We start from the raw sequence: 22,852 nt of genomic DNA, 5'->3' as shown, positions 1-22,852 counted from the left end.
GGTGAGAGAAAACTTGCAATGTATGTTAACTGTTGAAAGATTGTAAGAAAAAGACACAAAACCGAATAGAAACATGGGCTAATTTGTAAAAGAAACTGATTGGCTGATAAACACATGAGATGATGATAAACTTTGCTTTTAATTAAGAAAGTGAAAGTTAACATCATAATGAGATATTTCATACCCAACAGATTGATACAAATTAAAAGACTGATGACCTAAGTATTGGTAAGCATATGGGCATGCTCATGCATTGATTGATGGAGTATACTTACCATTCACTTTGGAGAATCTTTAGTAAAGTGGAACACAGGCATATCTTTTGACTCAGAAATTCCTTTCCTAGGTTTACACCCTATAGACAATCCTTAGATATAAACACAAGGAGATATGTTTAACAACTTTCACAGGAACATTGTTTAGAATAGTAAACAAGTTGGAAATAATCTAAATGTCCACCAGCAGGCAAATGGACAAATATATTGGTATATTCATACAATGGAATACCTTACAGCAATGAAAATAAACTAGTCCTATATGTATCAGTAGGAATGACTCTCTAAAACAATACTGAGTTAAATAAAAGCAGGTTGCAGAAAGATAGTATGAAACCAGAAATTTTTAAAAAATGTGGAACATGTGTAAATGCTAAAGGAATGTAGAAAGCATGGAAACAGCATGTATTTTTTATATATATATATTATATATTATATATTAGGTTATATTTGTAGTATCAAATTTCTTGAGGCAGATGGTAAGTACAAAGTATATGTTATAAATTCTCTGTTATTTCTGAATGTCTGAATATTCAATAGAAAAAGTCAAAAGATAAAGTCCATTTGTTTGGATGAATATTAAAGTTGGTAAAAGGAATCATTGGTAGAATAAGGGTCCTGGAGTAGGAGGATGAGAGCCAAATCACAGGTAGAAGGATTGTCTACAAAAAGACTGTAAGGGAGCTAAATTTTGATGGACATATCAAATTTGGTTCATTATTGGATTGGTGGGTTTTTTTTTTTTTATAAATGTTTAATTTTTCTTGGCTTGAAAAGATAAATGTGGTTAGGAATTTACATCAGAAAATGTTATAATGGCACATTTGTAATCTGGTGAATAGGTAAGTTAATATTTTTACTTATCCCTAAGACTTTCATCTAGGCTCAGCATCTAGGGTAGACGGTAAGATGATTCAATCAGTGTAATACACCACATTAACAAATTGAAAGATGAAAACCATATGATTATCTCAATAGATGCGGAAAAAGCCTTTGACAAAATTCAACATCCATTTATGATAAAAACCCTCCAGAAAGCAGGAATAGAAGGAACATACCTCAACATAATAAAAGCTATATATGACAAACCCACAGCAAACATTATCCTCAATGGTGAAAAATTGAAAGCATTTCCCCTAAAGTCAGGAACAAGGTAAGGGTGCCCACTTTCACCACTACTATTCAACATAGTTTTGGAAGTTTTGGCCACAGCAATCAGAGCTGAAAAAGAAATAAAAGGAATCCAGATAGGAAAAGAAGAAGTAAAACTCTCACTGTTTGCAGATGACATGATCCTCTACATAGAAAACCCTAAAGATTCTACCAGAAAATTACTAGAGCTAATCAATGAATATAGTAAAGTTGCAGGATATAAAATTAACACATAGAAATCCCTTGCATTCCTATACACTAATAATGAGAAAACAGAGAAATTAAGGAAACAATACCATTCACCATTGCAACAAAAAGAATAAAATACTTAGGAATATATCTACCTAAAGAAACAAAAGACTTATATATAGAAAACTATAAAACACTGATAAAAGAAATCAAAGAGGACACAAACAGATGGGGAAATATACCGTGTTCATGGATTGGAAGAATTAATATAGTGAAAATGAGTATACTACCCAAAGCAATCTATAGATTCAATGCAATCCCTATCAAGCTACCAACGGTATTTTTCACAGAACTAGAACAAATAATTTCACAATTTGTATGGAAATATGAAAAACCTCGAATAGCCAAAGCAATCTTGAGAAAGAAGAATGGAACTGGAGGAATCAACCTTCCTGACTTCAGGCTCTACTACAAAGCCACAGTCATCAAGACAGTATGGTACTGGCACAAAGATAGAAATATAGATCAATGGAGCAAAATAGAAAGCCCAGAGATAAATCCACGCACCTATGGACACCTTATCTTCGACAAAGGAGGCAAGAATATACAATGGAGAAAAGACAATCTCTTTAACAAATGTTGCTGGGAAAACTGGTGAACTACTTGTAAAAGAATGAAACTAGAACACTTTCTAACACCATACACAAAAATAAACTCAAAATGGATTAAAGATCTAAACGTAAGACCAGAAACTATAAAACTCCTAGAGGAAAACATAGGCAAAACACTCTCCAACATAAATTACAGCAGGATCCTCCATGACCCACCTCCCAGAATATTGGAAATAAAAGCAAAAATAAACAAATGGGACCTAATTAAACTTAAAAGCTTTTGCACAACAAAGGAAACTATAAACAAGGTGAAAAGACAGCCTTCAGAATGGGAGAAAATAATAGCAAACAAAGCAACAGACAAACAATTAATCTCAAAAATATACAAGCAACTACTGCAGCTGAATTCCAGAAAAATAAATGACCCAATCAAGAAATGGGCCAAAGAACTAAACAGACACTTCTCCAAAGAAGACATACAGATGGCTAACAAACACATGAAAAGATGCTCAACATCACTCATTGTTAGAGAAATGCAAACCAAAGCCACAATGAGGTACCATTTCACGCCAGTCAGAATGGCTGCTATCCAAAAGTCTACTAGTAATAAATGCTGGAGACGGTGTGGAGAAAAGGGAACCCTCTTACACTGTTGGTGGGAATGCAAACTAGTACAGCCACTGTGGAGAACAGTGTGGAGATTCCTTAAAAAACTGGGAATAGAACTGCCATATGACCCAGCAATCCCACTCCTGGGCATACACACTGAGGAAACCAGAATTGAAAGAGACGCGTGTACCCCAATGTTCATCGCAGCACTGTTTACAATAGCCAGGACATGGAAGCAACCTAGATGTCCATCAGCAGACGAATGGATAAGGAAGCTGTGGTACATATACACAATGGAATATTACTCAGCCATTAAAAAGAATACATTTAAATCAGTTCTATTAAGATGGATGAAACTGGAGCCCATTATACGGAGTGAAGTAAGCCAGAAAGAAAAACACCAATACAGTATACTAATGCATATATATGGAATTTGAAAGATGGTAACGATAACCCTATATGCGAGACAGAATAAGAGACACAGATGCATAGAACAGTCTTACAGACTCTGAGGGAGAAGGTGAGGGTGGGACGTTCTGAGAAAATAGCATTGAAACATGTATATTATCATATGTGAAACAGAACACCATTCCAGGTTCAATGCATGAGACAAATGCTCAGGGCTGGGGCAATGGGATGACCCAGAGGGATGGGATGGGGAGGGAGGTGGGAGGGGGGTTCAGGATGGGGAACACATGTAAACCCATGGCTGATTGATGTCAGTGTAAGGCAAAAACCACTACAATATTGTAAAGTAATTAGCCCCCAACTAAAATAAATAAATTTATTTAAAAAAAAATAAATGTTAAAATAAAAATTAAAAAAAAAAGAAAAAAAATAAAACAATGTATGTTGATATGTTTTATTGTGTCATATCCAGTGAAGGTTTTGGTTCTTTTTCCTTCTAAAAACATCTAAAAAAAATTTTTTTTTCCTTCTAAAAAAAAAATTTGTAAGTTTTAGATTGTTTATTTACCTAACTTACTCTCTTTGAATTATATAGTAGTTTTTTGACTCTCCTTCATTTCCTTGCTGAGTTATGACTTTTCCCCCTGTAGCTGTTTCCTTCTGAGTATGAAAGATGATAGCATTGAAGGCATTTATGACACTCTAAAGCAGTGTGCATTGATTTCCAAGTCCGCTGGCGGAATTGGTGTTGCTGTGAGTTGTATTCGAGCTACTGGCAGCTACATTGCTGGGGTAAGCTTCTGTTGTGTGACTAAAAATATGTGGGCTAGAGGGATTTAAGTCCATAAACAACCAGGGTTGTGGGTGAGACAGCATTAGCTGGGGCGTGGGAGACGTGGATCTCTGTTAATCAATAGCTGGCTATGCAACTTAGAATGAGTGATTTCACTACTTCTCTCTTATTAGAGGTTGATTAGATGGGCTCTAGGCTCCTTTTTAGCTCAGATTTTGGAATTCTGATTTACTTTAGCAATAATAATAGTAACTTTTATTATTCATTGCTTACTATATGCTAAATGTTGTAAAAGTTTTATGTGAATTACTACAACCTTATGAGATAGATAGATATTACAAACACAGTAAACTTTACTCCTTATAGTAACTTTGTGAGTATAGCCACTGTTGTCTTCATTTTACAAGTGAGGAAGCTGAAGCTTACAAAGTTAAATTACTTCCAGAGATTAGTCATTTAATATGTGATAGAGTCAGGATTCAAGCTTAATCATTAATACTTTATGAGGTAAATTTCAGCTCTTTTAGTTCACTATTCACTGGGAGTCAAAATCATGGTTTTGGGTGGAATCTTAAAAATAATGCAAATGGATGTGTATGTATGACAGAACAGACTCACAGATAAAGAAGACAAACTTGTGGTTACCAAACGGTCAGGAAAGCAGGGAGTGACAAATTAGGGATATGGCATTAACTGATATATGAACTACTATATATAAAATATTTAAGCAGCAAGGATATACTGTATAGAATAGGGAATTATACCCATTATGTTGTAATAACGTATAATGGAGTATAATATGCTGAAATCACATTCAGTATAAAATACTGAATCACTATGCTGTATACCTGAAACTAATAACAATATTGTAAATCAACCATACTTCAATTGAAAAAACAAAAGAAAAAAAAGGTAATGATTTTGAGTAAGACCTGGATTTAAATCCTGTCTCTACTAATTACTAGTAGTGTGGCCTAGTACAAGTTATTTTACTTCTCTGAGTTTGTTCCCTCCTTTATAAGATGAAGACAATATCTCACCCTATAGAAAGAGAGTCCAGAAGAAAACCATTCTGTTATATGGTGTTCATTGTCTTTCTAGGCTGTTTAAAGGCTTGCCTTGGGTTAGAATGATTATTTTAAAAATTTGATAGGTATCTCATCTTCATTCTAGAATTTATTTATTGGAGAATCTCCATTTGCCTTATTGTCTTGATTTATCCACTGCATTTAATTCTTACTATAAATTGCCTTGAATTCTTTTGGGAAAAATATACCGTAGTAGATTTTTACCCTACCCAAAGTATTTCATTATATGATGACCTTTTGAAAGTATGGGGGTTTAAATTCAGCTATCCTGATTTTGGATTTGTTTGACTTATAGTTGTTATTTCTCATTGTAAGCTAGAGATGCCATGAAATAATGTTGTACATATTTGTAATTTATTCCACAGTTTTATTTTATGTTAGGCATTATGTTTTCAAAGCAGAGGTGGAGATGGGGAGCAGATGAAGCTAGACTGGGAGAGAGTAATTTGCCTGCTGTTGAGCCATTTTCTTCTTTTCCTTGCTGAACCCCTCTTGCTCCTCCAGATGCCTTTATCCTGTTTCTTTTTCAGACTAATGGCAATTCTAATGGTCTTGTGCCGATGCTGAGAGTATATAACAACACAGCTCGATATGTGGATCAAGGTGGAAACAAGGTAAGCTTTGTGATTGAAAGTCCTAGAAATCAGAACTGAAAATCTCATATAAGCTCATAGTAAGATAGCTCACTGTGTGTGTTTCTAGCAACTCTGTCTTTTTCCACTTTTATGATCAATTTAATGTGCATAATTTTTACTTATTTTAAAGTATAGACACTTGAAGTATACAGTTTGATCATTATATACTTGTATAATCACACCAGTCAAGCCATAGAACATTGCCACACCAATGTGTTTCCTTGTGTACCTTTGTATTAATCATCCATCACTCCTACACATACATACTTTATCCTTGGCTGCAGGCAGCCAATGATCTAGTCAGCTTTCTTACAAGACAGTTTATTTGCCAAAAATTTCTCAAGTAGTGACTCATATTGATACCTTGGAGGAGGGCATGGCAACCCACTCCAGCATTCTTGCCTGGAGAATCCCCATAGACATAGGAACCTGGCAGCCTATAGTCCATGAGGTCGCAAGAGTTGGACACGTCTGAGCGATTAAGCACATACTGATACCTAACCGTGCAAAGGGGTTGTAATATGTTTTCTAGGTTTTTATTTAAAAAAAAAAAAGCAAAAAGCAACAAAAAGCAAAACTTGGCCTGTTTTATAGAGGGAAAATAGAGAGTATTGGGCCATTTTTCCAATGTTATCAGCAGGATACTTTGCAACCATCTAGCCTATCTAATGGAATCTGTGAGGACCTTGATAAGACATACCACCTTTTTGTGATCTTTAATAGAAGCACAACTTATTGTCAAAGTTAAAGCAATTTTTTGGGCTTTACATACACGTCACGAAGTGTAAAGTGAGCTGCATGACAGCTGAAGAGGAAGCTCCATCTCTAGTTCACTGTGTCACTTTGGGTAAATTATTTAGTCTTTCTTGTTCTACATTTTCTTTGTGTTAATTGTTCTTTTTTACACCTAGGATTGTAAGAGAAATACTACTACTTTATATTTTTATAGTACTTTTATTTGTATTATCTCATGTAATTCATTAATTGTAGTGAAGATCCAAGAAGATATTATTGAAGTGCTTTGGAAAATATGAAGTTCCTTTATTTCATTCTGATTCTGAAAAGAATGATGATTTATTTACCCTTAGCGACCTGGGGCATTTGCTATTTACCTGGAACCTTGGCATTTAGACATCTTTGAGTTCCTTGATTTAAAGAAGAACACAGGAAAGGAAGAGCAGCGTGCCAGGGACCTTTTCTTTGCCCTTTGGATTCCAGATCTCTTCATGAAGCGAGTGGAGACTAATCAGGTGAGAGATAGGTACTTGTTGGTAATAACAATTTGATTCATATGAGTTTTCTCCTCAGTCATCTTAAATCATGCTTAGGAAGAATCTACTTATATGTTATGCAACAGCAAGGCATGCTGAGCAAGAGATGCCATTCTCACCTTCTTGGATTTTTATTCTCTAAAGCAGATGCTATAAATGCTTGAAAAGTCATGAACAAATAGGCAGAACTAGATGTTTGGACTTGAGCCTAAATATTATTTCTAAAGAAGAATTTTAAGACAGTCTCTGGAGGCCACCCTCTCCCTTGCAGTATTCCTAATGGACCATGTGTGATTGGTTATTTGAAATTTCTTATGGTTGGTACTCTTCTTCCCTTTGCAGGACTGGTCTTTGATGTGTCCAAACGAGTGTCCTGGTCTGGATGAGGTTTGGGGAGAAGAGTTTGAGAAGCTGTATGAAAGGTATGGGAAAAATATAAAAGTAATAATGTTTTAACCTTATTTACACGATGTAAATTTCAAAACTATGTCAGTCGTTAGCTAGTTTCTAGGATTCTTCAGAAGCATCTAGAAGAGAATGTGACTAGTAATTTTGTTTTAGTATGTTTTCTTCCTGAATCTTCACCAAAATTTTGGTTTGTCTTTCTTAAAACTTTGGAGGGACTTCCCTGGCTGTCCAGTGGTTAAGACTCCACTCTACCACTGCCGGGGCCACAGATTTGATCCCCAATTGGGGAACTAAGATCCAGCATGCTGTGTGGTGTGGCCAAAAAATTACTCTTGACAAACCTACCTCCACTCCCCTGGCCAGGATGCCCAGGGAAGGGAACACTCCCAATGGCAGTGACTGGACAGGAAGTACGGAAGGAAATGAGGAGGGCAGTGAGGGGGTGGGGGGCGATGAGGGCCCTGACAGATGCAGAAGGTGTCTGGAGTACAGACATCGAGCAGAGCTTCCAGGAGGCCACTGCCACTTACCTACCCTGTGGCCAGTGGAAAATCCTATTCAGTGGAGGCAAGTTGTATGGTTGTGATAAACTGATTGCCTGCGACATCAAACTGAGAACATGGAAGACCTAAACTCTCAAACAGTCTCTAGTCATGTCCAGGCTTTGGCCCAAGAGAAATCTGGGGAAATCCAGTTGATGCTCAAGGCGCTGAATGTGGACCAGGTTTCCAAGGACAAGGCTTTCCAGACAATGACTACTGTGTCCTTTGCCCAGCTCATCTCAGCACCTTCCCTGCAGGCCAGACTGTGTCCCACCAACCCTCAGGCCCCAGAACCTTTCCAGTTTTGGTCGGGGCTTCTGGGCCCTCCTGGAATGTTCCAGATGTGAAGCCATTCTCAAAGACACTGTTCTCCTTGTCACTGACTCCTCCATCTACTGCTCTGCCAGGGTATGAGCTTCCTAAGCCCTCTCACCCCTTGCTTTGCCCCCACCTGCCACATCACCCCCAGCCTGGTAGGCTTGGGGTCTGGGCACTGCTCGGTCACAGCACCTGTTTGTACACATCATTCTGCACTGCCCCAACCCTGGAGTGCCCTGCCTCGAGAGTGTGGACATCTGACAGATCTATGACAAATTCCCTGAAAAAAGAGGGGATATAGGAGGTGTATAACTGTGGGGCCACCCACACTTTCTTCCTGGTCAGGTTCTGGGTGGACCTGACCTGGGGCCCACGTGGTGAGGAGGTGGGGCCACCGGCGGCAGCAGTGGCTTCTGTGGAGAGAGCAGCCAGTATGAGAGCCTGGAGCACATGATCCTCGCCCGTTCCTTCAAGGTCTATTCCTTTGGCAAGCAGATGGTAGAGAAGGTGGAGACGGAACATTCCCTGCTGGAGGATGGGAGGTTTGTGTACCACATGTTGCACTCACCCATGTGCAAGCACCTGGTGAATTTTCTGCACGAGCTGCGGCAGCTGCTGGAGTGCCATGCAGTGAACAGCATCCTGGAGAACTTCACCATCCTCCAGGTGGTGACAACCAGAGACACCTGGGAACTGCTGCTCTGCACCACCTACATCTTCGAGGTCTTCACCAGTGAGCGGGGTGTCCAGCACCACATTTACCACCTGGTTAGGGACTGAAGGGGGACCCCAGAAGTGGCTCATCCCCAGAAAACCCTCCGCTCAGGAAGGACCTCCAGCTTTCCTCTAACTTGGGGAGGGGCTGCTCCTTAAAAGCTGGGTTGTGAGTTGAATGTGCTGGGACTGTGAGGAAAGGATGGATCCTGACATTGGAACCTCACAGAGGTGTCTGAAAGGACAGATCACTCCAGAGCATTAGACACAGGGGGAACAGAAGTGTGACAACCCTTGGGACAGCACTGGTTCTGTCTCTGACAGGCACCATCCCCCTTTTCTGTTTTGGATGTTTTGGAGGGCCCCAGTTACACATTGGCTTGTCCCTCTCTGTTGTTCAGCTCCCTCCCTCTTCCCAGTCTGCCTCTCCTTACCACCCGCATCCCAGTACCCTGATAATCAAATATTGAAAGTTAACCCTTTCTGTGCAGGAGCAGACCAGGTGGGCCCTGGAAATATTTCTTTTTTAATATAACAAAAGATAATTATTAAAAAACAGAACAGAAATCTTTGGGACATGTAAATAGGTGTTCAAGTTAAATCATGTTTTAATTGATCCTCTAAAAAAATAATGCAGAGTTATTTAGCAGGGTTATTAATTTGCTTTGTTATAAAGTACATTTGATAAAGCAAGTTATGCTTTTGTATTGTACACAGGAATTGAGAGCAACTGGGATGCAGGTGCCAGTAGTTCATTAAGTAGTAGCACCAGAGTACTGCTGTAGCACAATGGCACTATTTAACTACTTCAGTCTTTGTTCCTTTTTATCATGAAAGGTATTATTGATTTAGTGGATCTGGCTTTAGCCATAGTAAAATGTGTATCACATTCCTAATTTTTTTCCCTTAGCAAAACTTAGTAAGAAATTAAAGAGTTTTCAATATTTTATATTTTGGTGTTTCTCTTCATGTTGTCTGCAATAAAGATTTTCTTAGGGAACATTAAAATAATACTAGCTTTGCCTTCCAGGTATGAGAAAGAAGGTCATGTCCGCAAAGTTATAAAAGCTCAGCAGCTTTGGTATGCCATCATTGAGTCTCAGACAGAGACAGGCACCCCGTACATGCTCTACAAAGATTCCTGTAATCGGAAGAGCAACCAGCAGAACTTGGGAACCATCAAATGCAGCAACCTGTGTACAGAAATAGTGGAGTATACCAGCAAAGATGAGGTAGGTAGAAAAACTTCTGTCTTGGGTACTGAGAGAAGAATCTTAGGAGTTTGTGAATTGTTTGTGAATCTCTTGCTTGATTTCCCTTGAGTTGAGTGAAGGGAGTGTTCATAGCTTGCTATAAGCAGAAGGGCACTGAAATAGACTATAAAGAAAGGAAGAGGTGTGATGTGTGCCCTTAAAAATCTTTTAGTCTGAGCCATATAGAAAAGACTGTCGACTTTTTCTTACACACACATTGTTGTAATAATCTTTTCTTGAGAAAAATAGCAGTACATAATTCTTTAGGTTAGAGTTAGGACAAACACAGTAACGTGTTAGAGTGCGCGTTCAGTTTAAAGTATGTAAGCATGAAAGTCCTTTCAGTGAATACAAGACAAAATTCTCATCTCAAATCTTTAAGGCCATTCACAGAAGAGGCAAGGCTGGAAATGGGATGTAGATTTGGTTATTTTAAAAAGAAGTTTATGAAAAAGCTTTCTATTTGGGAAGAACCGCTGGTATGACAGATCAGAGACAGGGATAGGTTTTGTGCAGTGAGTGGAAAGTAAGTTTATTTTGATGGAACAGATACATTAAGGTTTGGTGTATGGAAGGATGGCTGTGGTTGAGGGAAGAGAGAAAGTACATGAAAGCTGGAATATCTCAGACATAGGAAAGCCCTTTTAGATTTCTGAAAGGAAAATAGCGTTGCTAGGATGGGAAGGCTAGCTCTTGATTCTGGTTATAGAATGGCTTAGTGTGAGAAGCAGTTTTATGGAGATTGTTGCGTTAGTCAGATGACGGACTGTGTGGATATTGGATGTAGCTATGAAAATGAGGAGGAAGGAACAGATCCTGAATTCTAGGACCTAAAAACATGACAGATGAAAAGTCAAAGAACATGGTAAGTGAGCTGAACATATTGCTGAGCTTGCAGTTTGATTTAACAAAGTTTACTGACCACCAGCCATGTGTAAGACACTGGACTAGGTGCTCTGAGATATAAATAAACGTGTCTCAGTCCTTGCCCTCTAGAAACTTACAATTCAGTTGGAGGAAATTGACATATACTTATATTGTTATATAAGATAGACTATTACGGAAAATAAAATGACCTTTTTTAAAAACAAAAAATCAGATCATACCATTCTCAGCACAATAGTTATCTTTGACTTTCCAACTTCCAGACTTTGTTCATTTTTTAAAAATTGAGATATAAGTCACATACCATAAATTTCACCCTTCTAAAGGATGCAATTCCATGGTTTTTTATTAGTATATTCACAAGGTTGTACAAATATCACTGATAACTAATTCTAGAACACTGTCATCACCCTAGAAAGAAACTTTGTACCTGTTAGCATTCACTCTCTGTCCCCCTCTTCACCCAGCCCCTGGCAACACTGATCTATTTTATGTCTCTGGATTTGTCTGTTGTGGGCATTCCATATGAATGGAATCTTGTAATACTGGGCCTTTTGTCCATGCTGTAGTATGTATCTTTACCTCATTTCTGTCCTTATAATGCCCTGTGAGATGGTACACAACTGAGTATCCCACCTCATCTGTTCTTATTTTTCCCCTTGCTCACTGTACTCCAACCCTACTAATTTCACTGCCATTTCTCAAACATATCAAGCATACTCCTGCTGCAGGAGTTTTGAGTGGTAAAATGCTCTTTTCCCCAGAGAGCCATGTGACTTGCTTTCTAACTTCTTCAGTTCTTTCTTCATATGTCACATTCTCAGTGGTATCTCCCTTGACGACTCTATTTAAAAATGGCACTCCTTCCATCCTTAGCCCCAATTTTCTGCCTTATTTTTCTCCCTTGCTTTTATCAGGCTTATGTGATTCGAGCTATGTTTTAAAATGGGTACTTTGTCACCATGTGTAGAATTGATTAGGTATGAAAGGCATGAGGGAGTCTAAGTGAGAGGAGTTGAGAGTTTGGATTGGGATAGTCATAATCAAAATGGCGAAGGAAGTATATTCATTAAATATTATTAAGCATTTGCTATATGCCAGGTGTGGTGGTGCTAGTCCTGAAAATATAAGGATAAAAAAGATATCCCTAACCTGAAAAAGCTCACCATTTAGTGCAGTAAGAATCACCTAAAGAGTTTTTTTAAAATTCAAGCTTGGATCCTTTGTTATGGGCTGTTGGAGTCTCAGTGAGGATGAGGTAGACATGTGTAATTTGGAACAGCTTTTTACAGTGATAGAAATGTTCTGTATTGGGTGGCTACTGAGCATTTGAAATATAACTAGTGCAATTAAGAAACTGAATTTTAAATTTCATGTAGTTTTTATTTAGTGGCTGTTGTATTAGACGGTGCACATCTACTGACATACATAAAAAATTATAGCACAGTGTGACATATGTCTGGTAATAGAGCATTGTACTATGGAGCATATGGTTCTTCCCGCATCTTAACCTGTTTCACTGGTGCATGTAACAGTTCACACATGTGAATAGGTACTGGGATTTAGAAATGAACTGGTGAATGGTGAAGAGGAACAGTCAAAGATAGAAACTAAAACTTTAATGTCAGCAAGGGTTAGAGGTTTACAGGGTAGTGTCATTGAAATAAAAATCATGTGATTCTTGACCCTTTTTCTTCAAATTCTAGGTTGCAGTCTGTAACTTGGCTTCCCTGGCCCTGAATATGTATGTCACATCAGAACACACATATGACTTTACAAAGTTGGCTGAAGTCACCAAAGTCATTGTCCGAAACTTGAATAAAATTATTGATATTAACTACTACCCTATCCCAGAGGTATGAATAGATTTCTCTGCTTATTGGTAATAGTTGAAATCCAAGGTGGAAGGAGTTTATCATAGTCTTCTAGTCATTATGTAAATGGTTATCATTGGAATGGTGTGAGAAGACTGAAATAGAGAGAGCGTGTGTGTCATTTGGTACAGAATGTTGGTTTTACTGTTCATTAATGTCATTTCTTTCTTTTCTAAATCTGTTGGCACAAAGGCAAGCTTATCGAATAAACGCCATCGCCCCATTGGAATTGGGGTACAAGGTCTGGCAGATGCTTTTATTCTGATGAGGTACCCTTTTGAGAGTCCAGAGGCCCAGTTATTGAATAAGCAGATCTTTGAAACCATTTATTATGGAGCCTTGGAAGCCAGCTGTGACCTGGCCAAGGAGTATGGCCCATATGAAACCTATGAGGGCTCTCCAGTCAGCAAAGGAGTAAGTATATGGATGAAATTTCTCTTTGCCTGTGAGTTCCTGTAGTAGGCTTAATGGTAGCCTTCAAAAAGATGCTCACATCCTAATGTCTGGGACCTCTGACTGTTAAATTATTTGGTTTAAAAAGGGTCTTTGCAGATATAATTGAGGAGATTATCCTGGATTTTCCAGGCAGGCCCTAAATCCAGTGACAGTTTTCCTTACAAAAGACACAGAGAAGAAGGAGCAACACAACCATAGAGGCAGAGGTTGGAGAGATGTAGCCACAGCCCAGGAGAACTGAAGCCACTAGAAGCTGGGAGAGGCAAAGAAGAGAATCTCCTCTAGAGCCTGGGGACGGAGGGGGCCTTCCCAACATACTGAGTTTGGGCTTCCGGCCTTCAAGACTGCAAGAGAATAAATTTTTGTTATTTTAAGCCACTAAAGTTGTAGTTTGTTACACCAGACATCTGAAGCTCATATGGTCCTTCTGTCCTCTGGAGTAAAAAGTATATTCTATTTTAATCTCTTTTATTTAAAACTAATTGTTGCTAAAAGACGTAGGAAGAATGCTGAGTTAGTTTTTTTTTCTTTTTGGATGGGTGGGGAAGGGAGCAGTGCCATGCATAGCTTGCAGGATCTTAGTTCCCTGACCAGGGATCCTGAGCCCACAGTAGTGAAAACACTGAATCCTAACTACTAGATCACCAGGGAACTCCCAGGTATTAGTTTTCTATAACTAAACTTAGCAGATTAAAACAACATAACATTCAGTATCAATTTCCATGGGTCAGGAGTGCAGACTTGGGTTAGCTTAATCTCTGGGTCTCGCAAAGCTACAGTCTAGATGTCAGTAGAGGCTGTGGTCTCATCTCAGGCTCAGTCCTCCTCCAAGCTCACCTGGTTGTTCATTTCCTTGCAGTTCTCGAGCTCATGGCATCTTGCTTCTTCAAAGTCAATAGGAGGGAGAGTCCCTCATTTAAAGAAGAGCCCAGTCCAGTCACCATTTGGGGCATTTTCATTTGTCAGGTCAGGGCCACCCAGGATAATCTCCCTTTTTGCTAAAAAATTAAAATGATTCTCAACCTCAATTGCATCTTTAGAAACCCTTCACATTTGTCACAGTTGTGTGAGTGACGTCCATCGTGTTTCCAGGTCCTGTATATACTAAAGAGGAGGCGAGTATGAGGGCCTATACCCCAGGAAGTGGGAATCTGAGTGCTGTCCTAGCCTTCTGCCATCACACTGCCTTTATCCCCAGTAGGATGATTCTCTTCCCTGTAAAATAAGATGTTAGATTTAGTTCTCATAGTTCCTGCTGATATTTAGGAACTCTACATTGTTTGAAAATAGGTGTTAATTAGCTAAGTAGATAATATTTAGAGATAGGATAGATCAAGGCTGTAAAGAAAGGTGAAGGTAGAGGGTAGAGTAATTCTTTTATTGTATAAAAAGGGAATACATTTCAGCAACACGCTTTCATTTGTTAAAATTTCCTGGTTTGTAGAGATGATATGGGTCTTGTGAGAGGACTCAGCAGGGATAAGGGGAAGAGGTAAGCCTTAATCAGCCTGCTTTGAATCAATATGACTCATAGCAATTTGTCTAGGAAAATCTCTGGGCCTTATACTCCTTACTAGACAGCATTTGTTGGGATATGGGGACATGGCAGTTAGTCATTTGCTTGGTTTTTGTCATAGTTTCAGATGGTCATCGAATGATTTATCATCAATTTGGGTTGTTTGTTACTTAGATCCTTCAGTATGATATGTGGAATGTTACTCCAACAGACCTGTGGGACTGGAACCTTCTCAAGGAGAAGATTGCAAAGTAAGTAGAGATGTAAAGTAGCTTTGAAGTGAAGAGGGTTCGGGTCTTCATCCTGGCTCTTTTGAACCTAGGTATGTTATTTTAGCTTCTGAAATTCATCTTTTTTAAATGGGACTAAAAGGACCTATCTATAGAACTGTTATTGTGAAAATACTTCCTAGGACAATATATGTACAGCAGCCTGCAGTGAAAGCATTTTAATACCTGGGAGGTATTATTAGTTGATCTTGTTTTAGGGGCTTAACTAGCAAGAACAGGTAATTCTTTTTCTCATTAAGCATTCATATTTCCAAGTGTGTTTGCTTTTTAAATGTTTTCCACTTTTATTTACTGCTTAATTACATTGAGCATATAAATGGCTTTCACTGAACTAATTATCATAGGACTACATTAGGGAATTTAAAGAGCTTTTGGAGGGCTTAATATATTAAACTGTTGGAAAGAAAAATGTAAAAATTGAGTCTTTGTAGGCCTTTTCAATTGATAAACATAAGAAATTTGAGTGCAGGCAGAATGTTTTACTGAGTCCATAATGAAACAAGTTGCTTTTGCTTTCTATCATGACTGTCTGACATGTCCAGGTTAATGAATATACATAGTGTTTAATGTTTGCAGAAGGAAGCAGTAGCTTTAAAATGCTCTTTGAAAATACCCGTTTACCTTCAGATTGTTTCATTGCTCAAATAATATATGTTAGACAATAGAAAAACATACAAGTGAAAAGGGAGTAAAATGAAAATGGTCCCAATACCACCTCCCCCTAAAAAACCTGTTTGTATTTTTCTGTCTGTCATCCTCAGATTTTCTTCTGGGTTTGTATATACGTGTGTATTTACATGCAAATTCAATTTTTACAAAAATACCCCTGAACTCTATTTTTTTACTTTGTTTTTTTCTCAAAATACTGTAGTTTAAATGTTTTTTATGTATAACTTTTTAAAGTTTCAAAATTAAAATAAAAATTTCAACATACACATTCATTGTTAATAAAGTTCAAGTACGGAAATAAAATAGAAAGTAAAAGCCGTTTTTTATACCTCTTCTGCCAACCACTTGTCCTACAAAACAAACAAAAAACCAGCTTATTTCTTTTCTCAGAGATCACCAGCATGAATGGTGTGTATATTTCTAGACCTTTTTCATTTCGTTTGCAGATGTGATCAAACTTGACACATTCTAAGACTTTTTATTTAGTGATTTATTTTGGAGATCTTTCTCTTTTAGTATATGCAAATCTACCTAATGTTTTTAGTGATTACAGATGATTCCATAGTTCGGATGTATGTGACTTTTCAAAACATTTTCCTTTCTGTGGACAGGAAACCACTGTCCACTTTACTGAGGAAATAAAGACATGGAGATAGTTGGTGGTTTACTTGATGTCTCACAATTAGAAAGTGACATAGAGAAGTTGAAATTTCAGTTGTACACACTCCATTAGGATATGAGGCTCTATGCTAAGTACTGTGTGAATCTAGAGGTATGGAATGTAGCAAAGGCAAGCTCTTTGTGCTTGAGAAACTAAGGTAAGACATGTACACAAATAAAATATATGTAAAGGTACAGGTCATAAAAAATATTTGCAATGCAAATACTTGTATTTGACAGTTTTACTTAGTGTTGTCTGCCTGGTCAGAAAAGATGTTCTAGCATAGATATCTCTTCAGCTGAGGTTTTTATTATTACTATTTTATTACTACTATTATTGTTAACTTATTTTGGCCGTGCTGGTTCTTCACTGAGGCACATGGGCTTAGTTGCCCTGAGGCATGTAGGATCTTAGTTTCTCAACCAGAGAGCAAACCCACATCTCTTGCATTGGAAGGCAGATTCTTAACCACTGGACCACCAGGGAAGTCCCTAGGCTGAGCTTTGAAAGATGTGCTTAGGACAGTTTGAAGATTTTCAGAGCTCAGGTACTACATTTTTAAGCACACTCTTTGGCACTGAATAGAGTCAAAAGGTGTTAGCGTTCTTCTAGGAACTTTAATTAACTAGGTGATAGAGGAAGTCAGGAATATTATACTTTGAGTGTCATTTTCTCTATTCATTATCCTATTCAGTATAATGAAGAATTATGGTGCTAGATGTTTGGTTCTTACCACTTTCACATTATGAAGTTTCCTTAAAGAGCCTGGCACAGTGATCACATAGTCTCTTAGAAAAGAGTGAGGGTTAAATGAGTGTACCCGAAACAGGTGGGGACTCTCCAACAGCCATTTGAGTGTTTCTTTGGGCAAGATGGTGTATCAAGTGCTGTGATTCTTAAGTGACATAAGTCACGGCATGATAAGGATTGTCAGCAGTAAAAATTGTGCTAATTCTGTTTAGGAATCAGTCATTCATTTAGGAGAGGGGCAAACTGTAGAGCTGCATCCCTGTAGGGGTTAAATGCAAACGTCAGCATGTGAGTGTAGTGCATGTATGGTATTACAGCAACTGCTTTACTACAATACTTAAAGTAGCTGTCTTCCTGACAGATAGTGGCATGAGGACCAACACCTAATAATCTCCTTTTCTTCAGGTATGGTATAAGAAACAGTTTACTTATTGCCCCGATGCCTACTGCTTCAACTGCTCAGATACTGGGAAATAATGAGTCAATTGAACCTTATACCAGTAACATCTACACTCGCAGAGTCTTGTCAGGAGAATTTCAGGTGAGAAGATTTCAGCCAGACCTACTGGAAAGTCTCTTAGAAGCCTGATGTTAGGAGTAAATGCTACTCATATCTAGGATGCCCCTCTATCTTAGAATGGGGGCAAAGTTTTGATAAAGTGAGCTGTCATCTCTAATATTATTTATGTTATTTCAGCATATAGTAGACATTTTACAAATATCTGTAAAAAGAACAAAGGATTGAGGGTTGAGTATGAAAGCAACTTGTTGATATTAGAGTTCATGTAATGTGCAACCATTCTTTAATCATGTAGTATATGTCATATATTACACTATATGTTGTGTGCTAAACTATAATACATATACTATAGCCTCAAATGCTTAAGCTGATGATACTCAAGATGTATAGAAGTATCTTTTAAGATAGTGGTTCTCAGCCTTGGTTACAAATTAGAATTTCTGATGGGAAGGACCAGTGTTGTTTGTTGTTGTTGTTTTTTTTTTTTTGAGGTTCCCAAGTAATTCTCATGTGCAGGTTGAGAACCACTCAATTTAAAAGATATTTATTTGTCAATTTACAAATATTCTGAAGTAAATTTCTGTAAGGTTTGGGTTGGGTACATTTATAATTTTCTCAAGTATTTATTGTGTCCATACTTAAAACAAGAAAAGAATCATTCTACATACCCAGCTTAGGCAGTTAGCTTCTTTCACTTTTGCAAGTACCGTATGTTATGTTTTAAATAACAGGTATCAGGATTTTAGAGGAATATAGCTTTCATGTGATGGGACATGTCTCTCAGTTTCACGAAAAATAGAATTTACCAAGCAATCCAGTGTTAAACTCCAAGTCTGTAATCCTCTTCAGGCCCTGTTGTTGTTTGTTCTTTCACATTTTTTCTCCTTTTCCTTTCAGATTGTAAATCCTCACTTACTAAAAGATCTTACTGAGCGGGGCTTGTGGAATGAAGAGATGAAAAATCAGATTATTGCATGCAATGGCTCCATCCAGGTACAGAATGACCCAAAAAAAGACAATGTGCTCTTCAGGAGCTAACTTGAACATTGGTACCTTCTCAATTATCCCAGGCAATACAGAGAAAGAATGGCTGTTCACTCTGGTCATATATCTAGGCCTTACCCTCTTGTTTGTGCAGCAGTATAAAGCAGTGGTTCCCAACTTCTCTGCACATTAGAATACATTAAAGAGCTATTAAAGCTGAAGCTTAGGTTGTACCCATACCAATTAAATGTCTGGGAATGAGAGTTCAGGCATCAGTATTTTTTAAAGAGTCTCTAGATAATTCCAAAGTGCATCAGAGTTTGGTGACCAGTGATGTAAAGCCTGAAATTAGAGTCAAACTTAATTAAAAAGTTTGATGGAGATTGAAGACTGATAGTTCAAAAGACAGAGCCACAAATAGTGTTTAACAATAAAGTATTTGCAATTGAGAATCAAGAAGCATTTATTTGTAGATAGAGGCCACTTATTAGATATTGGTCTGCTCAACAACACAGATAAAGATTCCTGTAACATTTCTGTATTTGCTGATGGAAACTATAGCATTAGCCAGTCTATGTTTTGATGCACGCTAACCCTAGACCTAAGAAATAAGAAAGCCTTATTTCTATTGACTTCGAGTGGAGTTTGTGGAGTCCTACCATATTTAAAGGGTTTTTGTCTCATTGCTTCCTTGGGTCATGTTTCTGTGAGTTACAGCCCTGAGTTTTTGTATTTTCTGCAAAACTCAAGGGTCATTTATTGCTTAGCTTTCATCTGTCCTTCCTTTATTAAGTGCCTCTAAAACAGTGAATGTTTTGGCCATTAACCGATTAAAGATGAATCTTACATAACTACCACCAGATTGATATTTTGTTGATTAGATGGGGTTTTATTGGACTTTGCAAGTGGGAAGTGAGTAGTCTTAGGAAACTTGATAAGGATCATACTGTATTAAATGGAATGGCTAGGATCAGATCCAGCTGGAAGTAGAATCACGGCCAGACCCTGGGGGTCATCATTCTATTAATCATACTGCTTTCTTCAACCAGAGTACAATAGCATCTGCTTTACCTTCTTCAGAGCATACCAGAAATTCCTGATGACCTGAAGCAGCTTTATAAGACCGTGTGGGAAATCTCTCAGAAAACTGTACTCAAGATGGCAGCCGAGAGAGGTGCTTTCATTGATCAAAGCCAATCTTTGAACATACATATTGCTGAGCCTAACTATGGCAAACTCACTAGTATGCACTTCTACGGCTGGAAACAGGTTGGTGGAGGAAGTCAACCAACAAGGAATATTTTAGAATTGGGACAGAGTTTTATATTCTAGCTACCTATTAAATATTGCCACCTGGAAGTTCTTTCACTTTAAGTCCAATATGTTAAAACTAACGCATAGGTTTATACTAGATGAAGTTCTCGCTTTGAATTTTCTTATTTTGGGTGGGATTATTTTATTCGAAGCTTGAAACCTCATAGGAGTTATTTGTGATCCTTGCTTTACTTCCCATGTAGTCATTCACTGTGTGCTGTTGATTGTTCCTTTGTACTATTTCTTGAATGCCTTTCTTTCTATTCCATGGCCACCACCACCTTTATTCTTAAGTTCTTAACTGATCTCTTTGCTTCTGGTATCTCCACTCTAGGCCAGCTTGTGTCCTGCTACCATTCCTAAAATAAAACTATACATAAACCCACTATTCAAAAATATCCATTGTTTCCCAGCTTAAAAACAGGATAAAAGCCAATCATTTAGCTAGTCACTGCCAGCTGTAAGGACCTGTGAGTCTATAATGTATTCTTTTTTTAAAAAAAAATATTTATTTTTATTTATTTGACTTGGATCAGGTCTTAGTTGTGGCATGCAGGTTCTTTTTTGTTGGGGCACGCAGACCCTCTAGTTGTGGTGCTTGGACTCTGGAGTGTGCTGGCTCAGTAGTTGTGGTGCAGGCTTAGTTGCCCTGCAGCATGTAGGATCTTAGTTCCCGAACCAGGGGTCAAATCCATGTCTCCTGCATTGTGAGGCAGATTCTTAACCACTGAACAATCAGGGAAGTCCCTAATGTATTCGTATTCCCTAACAATATTCTAGGTATTTATATAGGATTATGCTGCTGCTGCTGTCACTTCAGTCGTGTCCGACTCTGTGCGACCCCATAGACGGCAGCCCACCAGGGTCCACCGTCCCTGGGATTCTCCAGGCAAGAACACTGGAGTGGGTTGCCATTTTCTTTTCCAATGCATGAAAGTGAAAAGTGAAAGTGAAGTCGCTCAGTCGTGTCTGACTCTTAGCGACCCCATGGACTGCAGCCTACCAGGCTCCTCCATCCATGGGATTTTCCGGGCAAGAGTACTGGAGTGGGTTGCCATTGCCTTCTCCATATAGGATTATCATTTTTTCCTTTTATTTAACAAACTTTTATTGAACTTGTACTGTGTTCCAGGACTGGGGGTGCTGAATAGAAGCTGATGGTTCTTATCCATGAAATAGTCGTTATCTGTTCTTAAACAGAGAAATGGTCTAGACCTCTAAATAGTTATAATCTAAAGCAGACACGTTTTCTTAGGTACACTTGGAAGTCATACACATAAACAAACAAAAAAAGACTAGAGAACAAAAACATTTGACATTTTGAAACAGATAAGCTTGTTTTAGTGGTGAAGGATAGCGTGTACTGTCTGTCTCCTCTCTCTTTAATTGTTTTTGAGAGGGCTTCCTGTGCTGTGTTTGTGCCATGCCTAGTCACTCAGTCATGTCTGACTCTTTGCGACCCCATGGACTGCAGCCCAGCAGGTTTCTTTGTCCATGGGATTCTCCAGGCAAGAATACTGGAGTGGGTAGCCTTTCCCTTTTCCAGGGGATCTTCCCAACCCAGGGATCGAACCCAGGTCTCCCGCATTGCAGGCGGATTCTTTACCATCTGAGCCACCAGGGAAGCCCATAAAAAAACAGCTGGGGCTTCCTAGAGAAGATATAATTCCAAATTGATAAAGCAGTTTGACCTGGTCTATGGAAATGTATTTTAAACATTGGTCTTGAATGTTTAATGTTCTCACAGCTTCTCCTAATTAGTTGTACTTACTTCCCTTTTAGGGTTTGAAGACTGGGATGTATTATTTAAGGACAAGACCAGCTGCTAATCCAATCCAGTTTACTCTAAATAAAGAAAAGCTGAAAGATAAGGAAAAGGTATCAAAAGAAGAAGAAAAGGAGAGGAACACAGCATCCATGGTGTGCTCTTTGGAGAACAGAGATGAATGTCTGATGTGTGGGTCCTGAGGAAGGGCTTAGAAGAGACCAGCACTTCTTCAGTAGCCAAACTACTGCTTGAGCATAGATAGGTGCAGTAGGTTTGCTTGAAGTGGTAAGGCTTTGCTGGACCTTTTTGCAGCAGAAAGATCAATTGGTTTAAAGTACTGTTTCTATATAAGTGTGAAAGTAATGATTTTTTTTTTAATTGATATATTGGGAATCAAAGTAGACGTTTTAGGAATGCAAAAGAAGTCATTTTGCAAATAGGGAGTGATTAAGTAGGGTTTTTATCACCCATATGGCACCCCTTTTCTGGTGACTTCAGTTTTGGTAAGGAAACTTTGGTGTGTGCATAGAAACAAAATGAGTCATAACCTGTGAGAAGTGCTGATGGAGCCTTTATCTGGGTAAGGTCTTAATAGGTCATTCTGAAATAAAGATAATAAACATTTCTGAATGACTGTGTGAGACTAATTTTGTCACTTATTTTCTTTCAAAGGTCAAATTTGTAAAAGCATTTTTTGTTCTTTGAGAGTTCAGGGAAGAAATTTTAAGACAAATTACTTAGATACCATATAGAATTCTGATTTTAATGTGTGCCTTTTTCCTCTTTTTAAAAAACTGGTGAAATAAGCATAACTAAATGTTACCATTTTACCCATTTTAAAGTGTACAATTTAGTGACATTAAGTACATATACAAAGTACAGCCATTACCACTATCTAT

General features: G+C 38.2%; 1 protein-coding gene and 1 pseudogene across 3 annotated transcripts in view; both read left to right on the top strand.

Annotated features, from left to right (window-relative positions):
- RRM1 (ribonucleotide reductase catalytic subunit M1) overlaps positions 1-22,587 on the top strand; it is a 41,383-nt gene extending 18,796 nt beyond the window's left edge. For 2 of the 3 annotated variants that reach the window (XM_081539287.1, XM_081539285.1), the window contains 12 exons: positions 3,895-4,036; positions 5,656-5,739; positions 6,849-7,010; positions 7,374-7,453; positions 10,044-10,245; positions 12,858-13,007; positions 13,218-13,439; positions 15,172-15,248; positions 17,773-17,908; positions 18,785-18,880; positions 19,952-20,140; positions 21,968-22,587. In XM_081539287.1, coding sequence (XP_081395413.1) covers positions 3,895-4,036; positions 5,656-5,739; positions 6,849-7,010; positions 7,374-7,453; positions 10,044-10,245; positions 12,858-13,007; positions 13,218-13,439; positions 15,172-15,248; positions 17,773-17,908; positions 18,785-18,880; positions 19,952-20,140; positions 21,968-22,153 — 1,726 coding nt within the window. In that variant the 3' untranslated portion in view covers positions 22,154-22,587. Of the gene's footprint in view, positions 1-3,894; positions 4,037-5,655; positions 5,740-6,848; positions 7,011-7,373; positions 7,454-10,043; positions 10,246-12,857; positions 13,008-13,217; positions 13,440-15,171; positions 15,249-17,772; positions 17,909-18,784; positions 18,881-19,951; positions 20,145-21,967 lie in introns of all 3 variants that reach the window. The other variant, XM_081539286.1, reaches the window with a different exon arrangement.
- LOC145525741 (transcriptional enhancer factor TEF-4 pseudogene) lies at positions 7,712-9,147 on the top strand (annotated as a pseudogene).
- Positions 22,588-22,852: the final 265 nt, after the last annotated feature.

The sequence above is a fragment of the Giraffa tippelskirchi genome, chromosome 11 (genome assembly GCF_054371585.1).
Source record: "Giraffa tippelskirchi isolate mGirTip1 chromosome 11, T2T-mGirTip1v1.2.pri, whole genome shotgun sequence".
In the NCBI taxonomy this organism is placed as follows: Eukaryota; Metazoa; Chordata; class Mammalia; order Artiodactyla; family Giraffidae; genus Giraffa; species Giraffa tippelskirchi.
The sequence above is the reverse complement of the archived record's forward strand: the minus strand, read 5'-3'. Positions and strand labels throughout refer to the sequence as shown.